This window comes from Pelodiscus sinensis, chromosome 6, assembly GCF_052426305.1.
Source record: "Pelodiscus sinensis isolate ZL-2025 chromosome 6, ASM5242630v1, whole genome shotgun sequence".
NCBI classification, from domain to species: Eukaryota; Metazoa; Chordata; order Testudines; family Trionychidae; genus Pelodiscus; species Pelodiscus sinensis.
In genome coordinates this window covers 106,370,737-106,391,570 of record NC_143057.1, presented here as the reverse complement: position 1 = coordinate 106,391,570, position 20,834 = coordinate 106,370,737, and the positions used below count along the sequence as shown (strand labels likewise).

Sequence of the window (20,834 nt, the reverse complement as noted above, 5' to 3'; positions counted from 1 at the left end):
ATGGAAGTGTCTGCTCAGGAAATCTGCCGTCACGTTTGTGGTGCCAGGTAAGTAGGATGCCGTAGGTGTTATTCCGTGGCAAATGCACCAGTTCCAAAAGCGGATAGCTTCCGTGCATAGAGAACAGGAGCGAGCGCCGCCTTGGCGATTCACATAATACACGGCTGTGATGTTGTCCGTGAGTATCCTCACCGTGGTGTTTCGAATGTAGATGAGGAAGGATTTGCATGAGTTGAAAATGGCGCGTAGCTCTAGAAGGTTTATGTGTAGCCATGCTTCTTGTGGGGACCATTGGCCTTGGACTGAGAGGGAGCCCATGTGAGCCCCCCAGCCTAGTAGGGAGGCATTCGTTGTGATTTGGTGGAGTGGCTCCTGCCAATGGAAAGGTATACCTGATAGTAGGTTTGTGTGGCTGGTCCACCATAGGAGTGATTGGAGAACGCCAGGTGGCGTTACCGGCCTGTGGAGATCGTATCTGGTGTGGTCGTATACGAGAGTCAGCCAGTACTGAAGGGCACGCAGATGTAGTCTGGTGTATTTCACCATGTATGTTATGGCGGCCATATGACCCATCAGTCTGAGGCATGTGATGAGTGGAACGGTAGGGCTGACGGTGATGGTGTGAATGAGGTCTTGGATGGCTTGAAACCTCTGTAAGGGTAGGAACGATCTGCTGGCAAGTGAGTCCAGGCAGGCCCCAATGAACTCAATGTTCTGAGTGGGGCGCAAAATGGACTTTTGCTCATTGAGGAGGAGTCCAAGCGATTGAAAGACTTGCCTCATGAGGTGAACTATCTGGGAGAACTCGTGTGCAGAAGAGCACTTGAGTAGGCAATAGTCCAGGTAAGGGAAGATGAGTACCCCTTGGCGTCGGAGGAAGGCCATGATCACGGATAGGACCTTTGAAAACACCCTGGGGGCTGACAATAGCCCGAAGGGGAGGACCCTGTATTGAAAGTGGTCCTTTGCCACGATGAAGCGCAAGAACCTCCTGTGAGCTAGATGGATAGGAACGTGGAAATAGGCATCCTGGAGGTCGAGGGCGGCAAACCAGTCCTGTGGATCTAACGCAGGGATTACGGCAGCTAAAGTCATCATTTTGAATTGTTGTTTCTTGAGATATTTGTTCAAACAGCGGAGATCTAGGATGGGGTGCCAACCTCTGGACTTCTTCTGAGTGAGGAAATAATGTGAGTAAAAGCCCCTGTTCCTGAAATCCTTTGGGACTGGCTCTATGGCACCCAGAGAGAGAAGGCGGTCGACTTCTAGTCGGAGGAGGGTCCCTGAAGAGGGACTGGGTGGGAGGAATGCTTGGTGGGATGGCTATGAAAGGGATAGGGTAGCCAGATTGTTCAATCTCGAGGACCCATCTGTCCGTAGTGATTTTTGCCCATTGATGTAGAAAGGGCCTCAGCCAGTGGTGAAAGAGCTGGGTCGTACGATTCGTGATGCTGCCTGTGACTGTCTGCTTGCCCCCAACCAATGCATCAATCCTGTTGCTTGTTGTTGGGAGGCATGTTCGTCCTGCCGTTTGGGTTTCAGCATCGCCTGAGGCCTCTGGCGAGAGCGTTGGTTGTCGAAGGGCCTCTGTTGCTGGTGTTGCTGCTGCCACTGATACCTGATGTAGGAGTAGTCATATCTGCGCTGGTATGGTGAGTACCGGCGTCTCTTTAAGGGGAGAGTGTACATCCCCAGAGTTCTCAAGGTTGTTCAAGAGTCTTTAGAAGAGTGTAAGCTTGAGTCCATGGTTTCTGCAAAGAGCTTATCCTTGTTGAAGGGTAAGTCCTCGACTTTGGCCTGTAGTTCCTTTGGAACTCCCGCCGCTTGAAGGAAAGAAGCTCTGCGAATAAAGATGGCAGTAGCAGCAGAGCGAGCAGCCGTGTCAGTGACGTCCATGGATATTTGGAGGGACGTTCTTGCTGATGTGTAGCCCTCGTGGATTACTGACCTCAGGATCGATTTCTTAGAATCAGGGAGATGATCCATGAGGGGAGTGAGGCATGAAAAGGTGTCAAAGGTGTGGTTGGAGAGATGCGCCAAGTAATTGGCGATTCTGAGGAGTAACGTGGCTGAAGTGTAGACCTTCCTGCCCAGAAGGTCAAGTCTTTTTACGTCCTTATTGGAGCCCTGATGTTTGAGGTGTGGGGCTCCCTCCCTCCCTCCCTTTGAAGTGTGGGGCAGCCCTCTGTTGAGCTGCGTCGACTACTAGGGAGTTAGGTTGTGGATGGGCAAAGGGGAATTCCATGCCCTTCGGTGGTATGAAATATTTCCTGTCGGCCCGTTTGTTGGTCGGAAGAGCGGACGCTGGAGCATGCCACACCTCATCATCCAGTTCCAGGATGCCCTCATCAAGAGGAATGGCCAGGAGAGACCTATGCTGCGGTTGCAGATTCCTGAAAAGCTTGTGTTGCTTGTCCATGAGTTCCTGCCGCGGGATCTCTTGTGTGATAGCCACCCGCTTAAACAACTCTTGGAGCTGACGGAGGTCATCTGGTGGAGAGCTGTCGCCCGGTGTGACTGCCTCATCTGGCGGAGACGAGTCTGGGATGGAAGACCCCGGTAGGTGGTCCCCGAAGGCGGTGTGATCCGTCTCTGAAGGAGGATGAGGTGGTGATGTTCAATGGTGCAGTGGGGTAAGAGGAGCTGGAGAGCGTCTGCGTGGTACATAATCGTAAGCAGAACGTGATCGATAAGAACAGCCGCTGTGGGAGTCTCGAGAGTTGCGGTCGACGTGATGACCTTTGTCATGTTGCAGTGAGCAGTCGTGGTGATAGTTGGAACAGGCGTAGTATCGGTACGGAGAACAGAGCGAACAGGAACGGATGTCTGATGCCCTGGAAGAAGCAGGAGACAGAAAGCTGCCTATAGTGGTGTCTGCGGTGGGAAGGTGCAGCAGCCAGGAATGGTGAAGGCAGCCAATGGCTATAGCGGCGTGGAGAACGAGGCACCGGGAGAGGCGAGGACAGCGCCGGCGAGAGAAGGCAGGAGTGAGAAGAGCTCCGGCCCGGGGAGATCAAAGGAGCAGGACCCGGACCTCCTGATGTGCCGGCATTTGCTGCAGAGACAGCTGGCACGGTGTTAATCGGCGCCGGGAGCTCAGAGGCAGCTGCAGCAGCTGGCGCCACGCCGGCAGGGAGGCAGGTCGGCACCGCACAGAGGCTTGGGAGCGTTGAGGGTGCCATGATGATCGGCTCCGGGTCCGATCTCGGAGCCGACTCAGCTCTCTGCAAGGGAGGCAGAGGCAGCAGCTGAGGCAATGCTGCCTGGCGAGCCTGCACATGCAAAGGCTCCCATGGTCGTTTCGGCTTTGGAGCCGTTGAGACAAGGGGACCTGGCTGAGCCACGCCAGAAGTCCCCGGTCTTTCAGGTTGGCTCTCAGGTATTCAGGACAGCTGATAGGGATCTTGTGGGAGAGATCCTAGGCTTTTTCTTAAGTCCTGTAATTGGGAAAGAAGCCCCGCACTTGTGAAGCTGTTGGTCTGGATCAGTCTGCTGGGGCTGCAGGGCTCTATCAAAGAGAAGCATCCGAAGACGCCTCTCTGTCCTTCCTGGCTAGAGGTAAGTCTGGTGCAGTGGGTACATTTTTGGGGGACATGGGATTCCCCCGGACACCGGATACACTCAGAATGACCATCGGAGGCTGGCATTGCCTCCCGGCAAGAGCTGCATTTCTTGAAGCAGGCAGCTGACATTTTGCCGGTTTCCCTGAAGTCCTCTTAGCTGAGTCTTATCTCTAGGTAGAGATAATGTGGTGATAATGTCTCTATTATGTTGTCTTTATCTCCTGTTGTTTCTTTCTTTCTTTCTGTTTGTGGGGGGGGGGGGGGTTTTTTTTTTTAAACTATGTACAAAGGAGTGGAAGGGAAAACAGCTGAGAAGCGGGAGATAAGAACAACAAGCGGCTTTTATTCTTATTCCCGTTCAAGTTTTGTTATTCTTTGGTTGTGGTTTTTTGGAAGAAATGAGGGAAATAAAGGCGAAAGAGAAATAAGGTATATGTACAAGGGGGAAAAACTAGAAATAGTCTAATTTAGTGAGCAAGTGAAGAGCGCGGTTCCAAGCGTCTGCAGCCTGAGGCAGTGAAGAGGAACTGGTGGGGGGCAGGACCATGCGAGTCAGAAAAGAGCACGAAAGCTGCGAGCCCGCGGCACATGCGCGGTCCAGCCGAACACTGCTCATCACAAGCTTCCATCTGCGGCGTCGGGGCAAGCCCAGCACTCATACTGGAGCACCCCTGGGGACATCCCCGAAGAAGAACTGTAGGTACTGGGGGTATTTCTAATTTTTTTTAAAGGGGTACTTTATTTAAAAAAGGTTGCGAAACTCTGGAAATGGTTTATTTCGTATGGCATAGCACTTCACTATGTAGGAAACTAAGTCTGGAGATGCATTGTGATGAGAGAGGTTCAACTTTGTAATGTTCCACCACTGAAATTAGCAGTCAGTCTGATTCATGAAAAGATCGAGACTTGTCTATATAGAAAGCAAATACTCTGTGCACGTCCAGAGTGTGAAGCATATCCTTTCGACTATTTACGTGTGGCTTAGGATAGAAGGATGAAAGGACAATTGGTTCGTTTATGTGGAAGTCTAAACAGACTTGAGGGATGTGGATGCAATATAACCTTGTCCTTATTAAATGTGGTATATGATGGCACTACCATTAAGACCACCAGTTCCCCAAATCTGCGTGTGGAGGTAATGGCCAGTAGAAACCTAACTTTGATCATCAGAGTTGATAGTAGAGCAGTAGCTAGTGGTTCAAAGGGAGCATGGGTAAGAGTATTCTAGAACCAGCTCCAGGTTCCATGTTGGTGGTGGTAATCTCTGTTGCAAGTATAAATTCAAAAGGCCTTTGAGGTACCTCTTAGTGATAGGATGTGCAAAGATTGATCAACCATCAACTGATTTATGGAAAGCAGTGATTGCTGTCAAAATGTACTTAACAGGGAAGTAAGAGCCAGTCCAGTTCTCCTCAGAAGCAGGATACAATCCAGTATTTCATGTAAAAGTGCTGTGTATGAATCTAACCATTTATCAGAGCACCATAAAAGAATCTGAACCATTTTTGGAGGTAAGTGGAATGAGTAGATTGTTTCCTGCTACGTAAGAGGACATCTTTTACTTGGTTTGAACAGTGGAATTCCCCTTCTTTGAACCAACAATGAACCATGCTGTCAATTGTAATGCATGGAGCTGAGGATGAATTAGGGTTCTGTTGTTCTGGGTTAAGCGGTCATGATATCTGGGGAGATGATAGGGTGGTTGAGGAGACATCTGATACAGATAGGGAAACCACATCTGTCATGCCCAAAATGGGGCTATGAGAATGACTGTTGCCCCATTTCTGTTGAGCTTCTTGAGGACTCTGGGAATGAGTAGAGTGGGAGGAAAAACATATAAGAGGGGGCCTCTCCAGTTGAGGAGAAAGGCATCCCCTAGAGCAGGGGTGTCCAAACTTTTTTCAAAAAGAGGGCCAGATTTGATGAAGTGAACATGCGTGAGGGCCGATCATTTTGCCTGACATTCTTTGAACCATTAAAATAAAATGCAAATTAACTATTTTATGCAAAGTTTATTGCAAACGGCATACTTTTCATTTCGTCACATGGATGACAAATCTAAACAGGTGTTAAATCACTCTGCCTTTCATATCTGAAGGCCAGATGAAAAAAAATCCAGGAAGCTGAAATATATGTCAGGAACACTGTAAAGTATATTACATATTATTGGTAATAAACGTTGTCTGTCAACTTTTAAGTTCAAAAAATATGAACAGGAACATAACACCAAGTATACATGTTGTGTCCAAATATATTTATAACTGATTTAGACCAACTGACATTAACTGAGATTTTACAATGTATTCATCTCAATTGAAAAAAAAAACTTGCCTGCACTAATGTAAGGGTGAAACTGAGATCTGGACTGCAGCACATAGGCTAGGTCTGGTTCAAAGGCAGTGGTTTTGATGCGCAAAATGTCACGCAGGTGCGTCACTTAGTCTTGTCCTCACGCGGTTCTTGTTAAAGTTCAGAGCAGAGAATGTCTTCTCACACATATATGTTGAGCCAAACAAGCTCAGCATTTTCTTAGCCAATGTTCGAATCTCTTGAAACCGGCTCTTATCCAGTTGGCGGTAAAAGTTCACAAGAGACAGCTGTTGGTGACGACTGCGTAACTCGCTGTCACAATGCAGCTCAATGAGCTCGAGCTGCAGCTGATCTGGAGCATCATCAGGGTCAACAGAGAATGGAGAGGAGAAAAGGCTGATCTCCTTTTCAATAGCTGCAAAATCCTGAAAGCGCCGTTTAAACTCCCCAGCCAGAGATGCGATGTCTGCTGCATACCTGCTCGTTTGCACACTGATATTGTCCTGTGGAAAACTGTTCATTATTTCCTGCAACGCTGAAAAATGTATGGTATTGGGCTGTGTTTGTGACAACTGCCTTATGAAAAGTTGCAGCTTTGTTCCAAAGGCTTTGAAGTGTGAATAAAGCTGGTTCACCGCTGCATCTTTCCCCTGAAGACTCGTGTTCAGTACATTCAGATGCTTTGTTATGTCAACTAGAAACCCCAAATCACCCAGCCAAATAGAATCAGATAGTTCTCGCATTGGTTGTCCCTTTGTTTCCAAGAATTCTCCGATTTCCTTTCTGAGAGAGTAGAAACGCTGCAGTGCAAACCCCTGACTGAGCCATCTTACATCGTTGTGCTATAAAACATCTTCGTATTCAGCCTGGATGTCCAGTAGAAACTGTTTAAAATGGTGGTGGCACAGGGCTTTAGAGCGAATATAATTAATAGTCTTTAGCACCGGTTTCATAACATGATCATATTTGAGATGTTTAGCACAGAGAACTTGTTGATGAATGATACAATGGAGTTTAATAGCTTTGCCTCCTTCTTCGATCACCTTGTTACAGATTAGGGTTGATAATCCACTTCGTTCACCAACCATTGCAGGTGCCCCATCAGTAATAATCCCAGTAACTTTGTTCCAAGGCAGTTTCATGTCATCTATGGTGGAACTAACAGAAACAAATAAATCTTTTCCTCTTGTTTGGTCCGTAAGGCTCTGGAGGTCAAGAAGCTCTTCAGTCACATTCATTTCATCGTCCACCCCTCTCATAAAAATCAGCAACTGAGTTGTGTCAGATAGGTCCGTGCTTTCATCACAGGCTATTGAAAAGAAGTCAAAATCCACTCCTGTGGACGTCAACTGTCTCTTAATATCTGATGAAATCTCTTCAATTCTCCGTTCTATAGTGTTACGAGCCAGGCAAATGTTGGCAAACTCTTGCTTCTTCTTGGGACAGATATTCTCAACCATTTTCATAATGCATTCTCTGATAAAGTCACCCTCAGCAAAAGATTTGCAATTTTTAGCAATTAATGTTGCCACCTCATAGCTTGCCCTTGTGGCATTTTCATTTGACTCACGGGCTCTTGTGAAAAATCGCTGTTGTGACATTAAAACAGGTTCAAGTTGCTTCAACTTTTCACTGCGGTCGCGCCCTGTTAGCTTGTCGTATATGCTATGTCTCGACTGGTAGTGTCTCTTGACATTAAATTCCTTATAAACAGCATATCAGACAAACACAGTGATTCCATATTTCAGTAAGTATTGACACTGTAGAACTGGTTGTGACTGCGAATACAAGGTCCTGGATTGTTTGGAACCCTTGTAATGGTAGGTATGCTCTTGCTGTAGCAGACTCTAGTTGAGCGCCTATGAATTCTAGGATCCGTGTAGGTCAGAGTTGATTTGTGTTTGTTGAGGATATGACCGAGAAGCTTGAACATTTGTCTGGTTATTAGTATCATACGGAGTGTATCTGTAGTGGATGGTCCTTTTATTACGCAGACCTCAAGGTAAGGGAAGATCATAACTCCTTGTCAGCGCAGGTATGCTTTGTCAACAGCAAGTGTCTTTGAGAACACCCTGGGTGCTGATGAGAGGCCGAAAGGCAAGATGCCGTACTGATAGTGCTCTGATCCAACCATAAAGCATAGGAATCATCTGTGCGTGGGGTGTATAGTGATATGAAAGTAGGTGTCTTGCAGGTTGAGGGCTGCAAACCAGTCTCCTTTCTCTAACACTAGATTATGGATGATAGAGTCACTATTTTTGAATCGTTGTTTCTGAAGGCATTGATTCAAACTATAAAGGTCTAGAATAGGCCTCCAACCACCCGTCTTCTTCACTATGAGGAAATAGTGGGAACAGAAGCACCTGACCCTGAACTCTTCAGGCACAGTCTCGGGCACTGCTCCAATGTTGAGAAGTTGATAGACCTCCTTTTTCAGTAAATCTTCATGAGAGGGGTCCCTGAAGAGGGAGAGGGAGAGTGGAGAAGTGAGGGGTAGTGTTGTGAATGGAATGGTGTAGCCGGATGTTACCATCTCCAGACCCAACAATCCAATGTGATGGCGGCCCAGCAACGGTGAAATGGTCTCAAACGATGGTGGAAGGTTGGGGCGGAATATTCGGGGTGACTCAGCAAGGGGAAATTCTGCAAGCCCTCGACCAGGACCTCAAACCTGCTGCTTTTTAGACTGCTGGTTCGAGTTATGATTGTTCTGAGGATGCCTCCTCTGAGGCCGCTGTCTTGCTCTAGATTGGCTGAAGTCTTGCTGCTGGTATCTTCAATATGAAAAATCACAATGTCTTTGGAACTTATGGTGGAATGTACATACCCAAGGTACGAAGGGTGGTTCTTGAGTCTTTAGTCAAGTGTAGAACCTCATCTGTCTTTCTGGAGAATAATTTTTGCTTATCAAAAGGGTAGTGTTCCTCTTTCGTTTGCAGCTCATGGGGGACCGCAGCGTACTGTAGCCACAAGGCCCTCCTCGTAACTGTCGATGTCACCATAGCACGAGCTGCCACATCAGCCACATCAAGGGCTATTTGGAGAGATGTTCTTGCTGAAGCATACCCCTTATGGACAATGTATTTTAATATTGGCCTCTTTTAATCCAGCAGGTGTTTGATGAGGGCCATGAGCGTGGTATAGCTGCCAAAGTTGTGGTTGTACAGCAGGGCTGCATAATTAGCTATGTGGAGAAGCAGGGTTGGTGAGGAGTGAACCTTCCTTCCAAAGAGATCCTTGAGTTTGCTCTCCTTATCGGCAGATATTTTTGTATTGTGGAAGCCTGAATCTCTCTTGAGCAGCATCTACCAAAGAGTTAGGTTGTGAGTGGGAAAATAAAAAGTCAGCGCCCTTCAGGGTGACAAAATACTTTTTAATCTACACCTTATTAATTGGAGGCATGGACACTGGGGTCTGGCAGCCTCCATAATGTCCTCATCTCTTGGAATCACAATTTTTGCATATTGGGAGGGCTAGAAGGTTTTTCAGAAGGCGGTGTTGCTTCTCTTGTACCTCAGTTAGTTGCATGTCTTGGCTAGCAGACACTCTTTTAAAGAGATCCTGAAACTGCTTCAGGTCATCTGGTGGTGACTGATCATCCAGGATAACGGCTTCATCTGGGGATGAGGAGGAGTGGTCAGTCGGTGAAATATCTGGCTAATCTTCCTCCATTTCAGATATTTGGCTCTCCTCAGATTCGGATTGTTGAGCTGCGGGATGTAGGTGAAGGATGTCTCTGTGACCTCCTGCCTGTGTAGCAGTGTGGGAGAGCTTGTGGATCTGTGTACAGAGAAATGTCTGAGGCAGCAAGGCGCGTGGTATGCCAGTCATTTGTAATGGTGATGTGTTGACCAATGAGAAGGATAGTTGCAATGGTATGCATGCCTGTGTTGTCAGTATGCCAATCTGTTAGGAGAGAAGTATTGGGATGAAAACACGCTTCATGATCATGTGCTGCACCAAAAGTACTGGAAAATAGGGTGACCTATGTGATCCCCTTGAAGAAGGGGGCAGTGATGAGGAACCATATATTTTGTGAGCTTGTCGTGGCGAAGGCTGGTGAGGTGCAGGCGATAAAGAGGAGGCTGGTCTATAATACCTGTCTTGCCCCTGTATATTGTGCCTGGTGCCACTGAATTGTAGTGGAAGTGAGCACGGTGTAGGCAATGGGGATGATGAAGTTGGAGAGAATGTTAGCTGGCATCCCGTGCCCACTCAGATTTTTGTTGCGCCTTCTTAGGTGCCGGCAGGCTGGCTGACACACATGGTGCTGGAGCTGGCTCCGTGTGCCTGTGCCTAGTTGCGGAAGTTATTTCTGAGTCGGGGGGCGGAGGGGAAAGAGGAGGAAATAACCCTAAACTAACTACTACAAACAACTAATCTATACAACAAACGAAAGCTTTGCTAGGGACTAAGTACTTGCGAAGCAAGAAAGTCAGAAGCTCCAATGACTTTCACTAGCAGAAAGAAGGAATTGAAGTTGGAGTCGGATCAGCAGGGGTATATAGGCAATACTGTGAGGTGTCACCACAGAGGGTGCCCACAGCTAACTTTACAGGTACTGCTAGGAAAAAGTTTTCCAACAATTTGGCACACAGCATATGCAAACATATATCATAATAGACATGAGCAATCACTCTAAGAAGCTGCATGTGATCCTTCATCTAGATTAATAACTTTTTACTGTTATTTGTAAGGACAATTCTTAAAAGTAAACAATGAAGAAATTTGAAAGTAGTAGCGTTTATATGCAGTACTGTAAAAATTGCTTTAAATATTCGGCCATCACACTAAAGATCATGGACACAAAACAAGTAGCCATTAACTCAATGATAGCTCAAACAACCATGATGGAATATTCAAAAGAGTCAAGTGTTTGGCTAACACTGCTCCCACTGAGGTTAACAATGTTACTACAGTATTGCCAAAGGGAGAAAAGTTACGCTAACACTGACCTCTTTTGAAAATCATACCATTGAACTTAATTTGTGATATTCTTAACTACTATCTAGACAAAAGGCAATAGTTTAATGTCTCATCTATAGGACAGAAATGTTACCTGTATTATTGTTCATAACAACAACTAAAAACACAATAAAGTCATTAAGCCCATTTTCTATTTCCTGAGGAAAAATGTACATTACCTCTGACAATACAGTGTCTAAGTCGTTGCTGAAGTGCATGATATTTATCCCTTAAAGGAACTCTTACATCTTCAGAATTAGGAAATGCTTTCACCAAAATTTCTGCCACCTGTACAAAATATATCAGTTTCAAGGTTCATTTTGATGGGAAAAAACAACACATAGTAAAACTGCCAACAAAACTTGCATTATTTAGAACTCTAAAAATAACATTTGCATGGAAGCTACAATCTTGTCATTCTCAATGTCTTTTGAAGTTTTAGATTTCTTTTACCTTTCTGATTGGAGGTAATTCTCCAACAAGGCTCAGAATTATATCTTGAACTAGTTCCTCAACATTCATGAACCTAGCAAAAGGGAGCATGCGACAAGCCCATTCCATTGCATTGAGACTGTGCTCAACTATATGGGCATCATATTCAGTTTTCTTGCAGTCCTAAAAAAGAGAATGTCAGATAAATATTATCTGATTTACATGAAAAATTGCAGATAAATATATAATCTATAGGCAATTGTCATCATTTCATACCAAATATACAGAGCAAAGAATAGAAGCAAGTAGCTCAATGGCCTAGAGATAGCACTCTGTGTTAGCTAGCTTGAATCCATTGACTATCTTACATTCAAAATCCCAAAATCTATTACTGCTCTGGAAATAATTATTGGCTCTGCTGGAGAGAGCCTCGAATCACTCTGCAGCAAATCCTACAGATTGGTATCAACCAGCTCAAAAATATAGTACTGTGAGATTAAAGTTAAGCATAGCAAATGCACAACTGGTAATACCTAAATAAAAAATATTTCAGCAAAGTTTCCTAGGTGCACGTAACTTTTACTTCTGAAACAAGATACTGTAGTGAATAACTGGAATGCAACTAAGATGGATCAGTTTTGTTCTATAATACGATCTCTGGAAATTTGTTGCATACTTTTGTGATCTCCTAGAAAGAACTCTGTTTCACTCAGTAGGCTAATGCAATGTTACTCTAAGATATTGTGGTGTCCTGAGGCATTTTGCCATAATTATTCTATTAATATAAGTCACCAAAGAATAATGCTGTCCATGTCAATTATGCTATACATCTTAAATATGTTATTTTTCCTGGGACATTAGTTCATTTTAATGTGGTTAATTAAAGACATAAATCAAAAGAAATAGGACATTTTTTTCTTTTTTTGGTAGCAATTACAGTGATACATTCCATACTCTGTTTTCTTTATTTAATGAACTCATTAAAATGTATATCATAGATGGGTTGAAAAAATGCAAATTTTGTCTTACTGTGCATGAAGCTAATTTGGCACATTAACATAGCTTAGACCTTGGTGCTCAAAGAAACTAGGATAAAAGTTTGCCTCAATTTAAATCAAGGTTTTATCTTCCAGCATCATGACTCAAGAGAAGACAAAAGAAGAGAGAGATCTGATAACATATGGCATTTATTGTGTCTTCTGTAACAGTAATTATATATCAGTTGTTATAAATGAAGCCAAAATGTTTTGTGCACAAAGAAAACAAAAGTTAATATTGAAAAGATAAATTTGTATAAAATAGTAAATAAAACCAGAATATTTATACTTTGTTCAAGGGCCCACAGTAAGGCACTGGATATTGACTGTTTCAGAAGAAAGGTTACTTATCTTGGAATAGGTAGAGATTTTTAAAATGAGCAGTCCCTGTCTGCAGACCACTGCAGGTGCATATGTACTTCATGCACATGACACCACAAGATTCTTGGTAGCAGGGTTTGCTTTCTATGCCCCTCTCCTCTTCAGGCACCAAAGGACGTAAGGGACAGGCATGAACTGTTGCCTCTCCAGTAACCTTTCTACTGTGAACACCTCTAGGATAAGGTACCACATAAGGGGAAGCAGAGAGGCTGAGCAGAAGAACATAGCTTGGGACCACACATATCAAAGAACTCCAGTTACTATAAGGTAGGTAAGCTTTCTTTCTTACTTCTAGCGAAGGTCTCTAAATTCTATATAGAAATCATTTAGGTGATTTCATAAAGGATTTAGTCCCTTGCAGGCAGAATGCCAAAGCTCAATGGAAAAATCAGAGTGTGCAACTTCCTACCACACTAACGGCATACATCTTTGGGAAAGGGAAAAGTAAGTGAATGGTCTCATTTAGGTGGAATACTGAGATTACTTTAGAAATGAATTTGAGTGTAATCTCACGGAAACTTTACCATTGTGAAAGAGACTATAAAATGGATTGGCCATAGGGGCCACCACCTTATCTACTCCTCTGGCTGGTTTTATAACAACCAGAAAGACAATCTTCATTACAGGTGGACTAGGGCTACATCTACTCTACAAAGAAAAGTCGGAAAAAGATCCACAAATTGCATACCACAATTTGCATATTTTTTCCACTTTTTTTCAGAAAGAGGTTTTTCCGACATTTGGCCCGTCTACACAGGGCCAAATGTCAGAAAAAAACCCTCTTTAAAACATCCCTTCTTCTTCGCGAAATGCAGTTTACAGGGATGCCGACAAAATGCATCCGCTTTTCTGACTTTTTCGGAAAGGCGGATGCATTCCTTCAACGTGCCAGAGTTTTTCCGGGATACCTCTGGTATCCCAGAAAAGTCTGCAGACTAGATGTACCCTAGGAAACAGTACACTAACTGTAACTGTATGCATTTCCTCCAGTAATTCTTAGGGAAATTCATAACCCTCTATGCAAGAGGTGGCTCGTATGGATTCCCTGTGTGACAGGAAGCGTTGTTCCAGGTCAGCCATAAAACAACGATTCCTCAGCTCTCGTCCACTAGCGCCGCTCCTCTACTTACGCTACACTGATGACATCATTATCATCTGGACCCATGGGAAGGAGGCTCTGGAAGCATTTCACCGTGATTTCAACAGTTTCCATCCCACCATCAACCTCAGCCTAGACCAGTCTACACAAGAGATCTACTTCCTGAACACTACAGTGCAAATAAGTGATAGTGTGTATTTCCCAAGATGCTGGATCTGGTGCACAGTCTCCTGATTCCCCCTCCCATGCCACGAAAATCCAGTGCTACCTCCATTTTTCCAGCAGGCTCCTTCTTCAGAGTGGAGGGAGGGAGAGGTATTGGAACACTTTGCAATCGACTGGTCACGCTCCTGCAATCAGCCAGTTGATTGCAATCAATAGGTTGGTGACCATGGCGCTAGGGAATTTATTCCAGTAGTTAACCACCCAGAAAGTTAAGAAGTTTCTCCTAGGCTGTGTCTACACTGGCACCCTTTTCTGTAAAAGGGATGCTAATGAGACACTTCAGAATTGCAAATTCCACGGGGGATTTAAATATCCCCCGCGGCATTTGCATGAACATGGCTGCCGCTTTTTTCCGGCTCGGGGTTTTGCTGGAGAAAAGCACCAGTCTAGACGGAATCTTGCGGAAAATAAGCCCTTTTCCGGAAGATACCTTATTCCTACTTTCCAATCTAACCCTTTTTGGCTGCAATTTAAGCCCATTGCTTGTCCTATCAGACATTAAGGAGAACAATTTTTCTCCCTCCTCCTTGTAACACCCTTTTAGATGTGTCATGCTTTAATCATTTGTATTTCTCTTCTCTGGACCTGCTCAAATTACTCAACATCTTTTCTGAAATGTGGTACTCGGAATTAGGGATGTTAAGAAGCAGGTATTTAACTAATAATGTAATCAATAGAATATTTACCGATTACACGATTAGTTGATGGGGAAGGTGCTCAAGTCCTGCTTCATGCTAGGTGTAAGAGCTACCACCACTTCAGCTCTGCAGTTTAAATGTAGTAAGAGCCTGGCAGGCAGCAAGCAGCCGGGCTCCTACTTCATTTAAACTACAGAGATGCAGCAGGGATAGCTTCTAGAGTCAGCATGACCTGGGACTGAGCAAGTCTGGTTCAGTCCTGGCTCGTGCCAGGTCCAGGAGCTAACCCGCCCCCCCCTCCAACTCTGCAGTTAAATGTACTAAGAGCTGCCAGCAGAGGTTGCTTCATGGCAGCCTCCGCTGCTCCCCCACCCGTGCCACTTCCTCTTGTAGAGGGAGCAGCAGTGGGGGGCAGGTAGCACTTTGGATATGGTACTGGAGGGAATCGGCTTTTAAGCTGGCTCCCTGCAGCACTGGCTCCTGCTTCCCCTTCACTTACTGCCTTGGATACAGAGGAGCAGGGGTGGATGAGAGTCGTCAACTACTTGCTTACATTCCTACCCAGAACTGGACACAATACTACAGTTGAGACCTCTTCAGTGTAGTGTAGAATGGAAGAAATACTTCCCGGGTTTTGCTCACAGCTCTCCTGTTAATGAATCCCAGAATCATATTTCCTTTTTTTGGGGGGGGAGGGGGAGGCGCGAGAGACAATGTCAGACCATTTACTCATATTTAGCTGCTGGTCCACTAGGACAACAAGTACTCCTTCATAGAGAGCCACTTTCTAAGGAGTACTTTGCATTTGTCCTTACAAAACTTCATCCTGTTTACCTCACACCATTTCTCCAGTCTGTCCAGATCATTTTGAATTATGACCCTATCCTTCAAAGCACTTGCAAACCTCCCCAGCTTGGTATCATCTGCCAACTTGATAAGCATACTCTCTATGCCATTATCTAAATTGTTTATGAAGATACTGAATAGAACTAGTCTCAAAAGTGACCCCCTCCCCCTCCATGGAACTTCACTTGTTATGCCCTTCCAGCATGACTGTGAATCATTAATAACTACTCTATGAGAATGGTTACACAGCCAGTTGTTCACCCACCTTATAGTAGCCCCACTTAGGCTGTATTTCACTAATATATTGAGAAGAAGGTCATGCAAGACCATAGCAAATGCTTTAATAAAGTCTAGATATACCACTCTATTGCTTCCCCTTTATGCACAAGACTGGTTATCCAGCCAAACAAAGCTATTGATTTGTTCGACATGATTTGTTCTTTCCAAATTCATGCTGGCTTTTACTTATCACCTTATCTTCCAGATGTTTGCAAATGGATTCCTTAATTATTTGCTCCATTATTTTTCCTGGCACAGAAGTTAAGCCAACCGGTCTGTAGATTCCCTGCTACTTCTCTTTTTATAGATGGGCACTGTATTTGCCCTTCTCCAGTCTTCTGGATCTCTCCTGACTTCAATGAGTCTTCAAAGATGAGAGCTAATGGCTCAGATTCCTCCTCTATCAGCTCCTTGAATATTCTAGGTTGCATTTCATCAGGCCTTGGTGACTTGAAGACATCTAATTTCTCTGAGTAATTTTTAATTTGTTCTTTTCCTATTTTAACTTCTAAACCTACCCCATTTGCACTAGCATTCACTATGCTAGGCATCCAGTCTCCACCAATCTTCCGCCATTTCCACATGTTCTGTTGTTTCTCCCTCTTCATTGAGCAATGGGCCTACCTTGTCCTTGGACTTCCTTTTGCTGCTAATATATTTGTAAATGTTTTCTTGTTTGTCTCTAGCTAGACTGGTGCCTTTGCCTCTCATTTATGCGCTTGGTTGAGAGCATGAGGAGGAAAGGGTTGCAGGTATGGACCAACGGACATTGCTAGCAAGAATCCTCTGGTTTCAGGCACATGGGGTACATGTGCACCCATAGTGGAATACATACAGGGATCTGTGACAGGTCACCAGCCCTACACAGCCAAGTAGGACCCTGACTACAGACAACTGGGTGGCAGTTACAGACAATTAGAGTGGTGGCTGGGCCAGTCAATCAGGACTCAGCCAGCCCACATAAAAGGAAGTTGCGGAGCAGAGTGAGCAAGTCTGCTGCTGGACTCCTAGCAAGAAGGCTAAATTTGCAGATGGCTAATGAGCGACGAGCTCCTGGAGAAGGGGACCAGGGGAGCTAAGAAGAGCACCTTCAGGACTTACAGGCTTGAAGCCAGGAAAAGTGGTGAAGAAACTGAAGCCAAAGGCAGGAACAGAAGGAACGGGGACTGTGGGGAAGAGGCCCAGGGAATAGAGACAGTTAGAGGAAAAGAAGAGGTAAGCAGGAAGCTGATATTTGCAGAGTCCCTGAGGCCAGGGCCCAGAATCCTGCCCAGCCACTGCAAGAAGTGGCTGGACTCTTGTGAGAGGAGACCCTTGGAAGCAGGGGGAGGGGAAACCATATGATGACATGGCTGGAGGTCTATGCCAGAGGGCAGATGCCAAGAGAAAGGAGCTGTAAAGAGTCTGTAGGCAGAGGTGAGACCAGGAAAGCCATTGCCACTGCCGCCACAAATGCTGGGAATGAGATAAATCCTGAAAAACTCAGTGCGGTCAGTGATCCCATGACAGGAACATTACTCACAGAAATATATACTGTTACAGTTAAACCATAACTGTAATGCTACTATAATTACCTTTAGATTACCCACAGTTTCTCTTGCAGTTTGGTACTTTCTGCAACAGTCAGACAATCTTTCACGAACATGAAGCATCCAACACAATGCACATAATTCTCGGAAAGAACCTACAAGAGAAATAATGCAGTACAACTTAAGTTACTTAGGGTGAAATAAAGGAACAACTTAATTAAAATTGATCAACTATACAGAGCAGTAACACAGAGGAAAGGTTTTCATTCTTGATTTTTCAAGAATAACCAGTAGTTGGATTTCTGTAGTCTCTTTATCAGTAAGTTTCAATATCACAGTTAAATCTATAAAACATGCATTCAGTATCTTGGAATGGACTTTCAGTCAGATGTTCTTGTGTGTCAAGACAAGCTCAGCAGAAATAAGCATGACAAGGACAATCAGTGTGCAGATACATTTACATTTTCCTGGTCCTCAAACTATTACAACCCCAGTCCTGATTCATGATGGGAGGAAGTTGGCACAGGAGATACTCTATCATCTTTGTCAACAGCAAACTCCCGCCTCTAATTACATTCTTAACTTTACAGCTGTGGTGGAATTATATCCTTTGAGCCACTAAGATGGTGGGTAGTTCAAAATATGTTGCCCATACATATTCCATTTCTAGCGTCAATGTGACCAATGTGCTTGAGCTCAGGTTTTTCTGGCTTATAGGATCTTCTGGGTATATACCTATGCCATAAGTGTCTTCCCACACTCCCAAATGAGGGCAGAGGTCAAAGAACAGGCCCGAATTCATTTACCCATACAACATCCAGGTGTTAGAGGACTCTACAGCAGCAGGTAAAAAGGATGGGTTGTGGAATACATACAAACAACGCATTTCAAAGAGCCAGTTACTGAAAAGTAAACAACAGAATAATTTCACCACAGGCCACAGTGATGATTTGGGCTGAGTTTAGATCATAAGACTGTTCAGAACCATAGAAGTTTTCAGTACCAGGAATGATGATACTGAATGTGGGATGATCAACTAAGGCCATCAGTACTGGTAATCAGAATTCAGTACCAAGGGAATGGTATTATGCAAGCATGATGCCTGGTGCTTGTGAGGGTGTCAGTGGGACCCAATCTGGGCCTTGTTACCTTTCAAAGAGGCAAAATGAGATGTCTGCCTTTTCACACTAGGACCCAGAGAGGGCAATCTAGCCTTATGCTCTTTAGAAGAGCAGTGCCCTTTCTTCTTTCTAACCCTGTTTGTCTTACTAATCTGAGAATGTCCACTTAGGCCTTTGTCTACGCAACAGCTGGGAGATGTGATTGCTAGCTCAGGTAGACGTACAAGAGCTAGCTCTGCTTAACCCCATGTTCTAAAAATAGTGTAGTTGAAGGGGCACAGATATTCTCTCAGGCTAGTCCCCTGAGAATAACCTTGTCTAAGCTCTTAGGTGTATAAGAGCTACCCTGAGCTCCTGCAGCTACACTTGCATACACATATCTAACTGAGCTAGGAATCATACCTCCCAGCTGTTCTGAAGACATATACTTCCATGAATAAGCTGAGGGCTATATCTGAGTTCACAAAAGCACTTTAAGAAGAGGCTTGATCTGATCTTTCTGGATTCCTCCTGGATCCGAAGAAAGTTTCAAAGAATTTTCTAATAAAAACTGTTTTAAGGCAAGTGTGACGGGCCATCCTTGGCCTGCACTCTGGACAGCGGGGGAAGGCGAGGAGCGAGCGGAGCCACGGGGCAAGAGCCCCAGCGGTAAGTCGCCGACACAGCAGTGCGGCGGGGCCGGAATCCACCATCCACACCCTCACCGTAACACCGAGAGGGATGAAAAGTGACTGCCCGGACGCAGCAGGGGAGCGCCCTACATTACCGAAAGGGCGGGTCCTCTGGACGATGTCACGGCCGGCAGGCCATTTTAAAATGGATAGCCACTGACGTAGGAGGGGGCAGCCGCCACAGCCACCGGAGGGTGGACCAGGGCCAAGAGGCCACCTGGAACAGCCCCCACGACCAACAGACAGTGAGTCCTTGCCACAGAGTGGCCCCTCGCCAACCTCACCGGAGGCAAACGGCGCATCCCGGACTCCAAGCAGCCCAGGAGAGCCCTCGCAGAATGCAACGGGAGTCACGGACAACTAAGAAGTCCCCCAGACACCAACCATCAAACCACGGTAGGCGCAGGGGCACTAGAGGGCAGGCCCGGGGGCCTCTAGAGGGGAGCAAGCAGCCCGGGGCATGGCCTTGGTGGTGCCTGTGGGCAGACGTGTTGAGGGCGTAAAAACTCCTGCCTGCCCTGCAGGGGCACTGTTAGCCCCCTGCACTTAGGGCCCCAGGCTGGAACCCAGTGGAGTGGGTGGGCCCGGGTCTTCCTCCCTCTCTTTACTCACAGCCACATGCCCTGCTAGGTGGCAGTGCGCGTTGTTGCCGGCAAGCCAGGCAGGCAAGGTCAGAGGGACTAAAACTAACTCTGGGTCCTGGACCCACTGGCTGCGGAAGTAGGACGAACAGCGGGTTCGCTGAATCCCTCCTGCTCGTCAGAGAGGGGGTGACTGCACCCAACCCACTGGCCCCCAGCCCGGGGAATCCGGCCCCAGGGGTTGACTAGCCGGGCGAGAGGGTCCACTGAACCCCTTTGGCCCCACTGGCAGGGGGTGATTGCACCCCAAAGCTCGTCCACGGCAAGTCTCTATTACTTTTTGCATTTAATAAATGAATCATCTGCAAATGTTACATCAGGAATGTGCACCTCACAGATGTACCATTAAACAACATAACTGTATCACAAGAAGGGACTTGAAACTAGAAGACTTCAGTTCAGTCGTAATGGCTAGTTGAAAAACTAACAAAAACACTTAAACAGTAAAAAAAGCTAACAATACTAAACAAACTACCAACTAATATTTATATGAGAGGTATGGACTTTGCTAAGGTACCAGCTTACCTCACATTAAACTGATTTATTTGTACCAACTCTCAGACCCTGGCAGTAAGAAGAAACTGAGGGATGTTTGGGCTTGCTCTCTCAGATTGGGTGCAGGAGGACATCTGGATACAGAGATACTCCAAAAGACACTGCTGTCCAAAAGAATCTGAACTTGAGCTCATGTGCACCAGAAGTGGAATACATATGGACAAGCACTCATAGAAAATTGGGGTTGACAGTTTATCCCTTTAATTCTGCTAAAAGAATATAGCAACAACTATTCAAAAATTATTAAAGATTCTTCTTCATAGGGTCAGGTTTTCATTTCTCTTGTCTGATAGCAAATTCTGGATCACAGAAACCAAAAATTTTGGCATCTTTGTATTCATAAATTAAAATTTCCTTAGAATCTTTGAAGAAAGTTACTATAAAAGTAAAACACAATTTGGACAGCTCTAACAGATAATCTTGCTTCAAAGGAATCTATATCAACATCAATTCTGATTATTCTTACATTAATCTGCCTCAACTTATCGGCTATAGATTTTTTTATACTACAGTACATTTTGTTGGCCTTTGACCAACTTTTC

General features: G+C 45.2%; 1 protein-coding gene across 4 annotated transcripts in view; it reads right to left on the bottom strand.

The window, feature by feature from the left end:
• The window catches only part of CPLANE1 (ciliogenesis and planar polarity effector complex subunit 1), a 170,529-nt gene that overhangs the window by 79,992 nt on the left and 69,703 nt on the right, over positions 1 to 20,834 (bottom strand). For all 4 annotated transcript variants that reach the window (XM_089779416.1, XM_075932522.2, XM_089779415.1 and 1 more), the window contains exons 22-24: positions 17,350 to 17,459; positions 11,292 to 11,453; positions 11,018 to 11,126 (exon numbers count right to left, since the gene is read on the bottom strand). In XM_089779416.1, the coding sequence (XP_089635542.1) occupies positions 11,018 to 11,126; positions 11,292 to 11,453; positions 17,350 to 17,459 (381 nt within the window). The remainder of the gene's footprint in view (positions 1 to 11,017; positions 11,127 to 11,291; positions 11,454 to 17,349; positions 17,460 to 20,834) is intronic.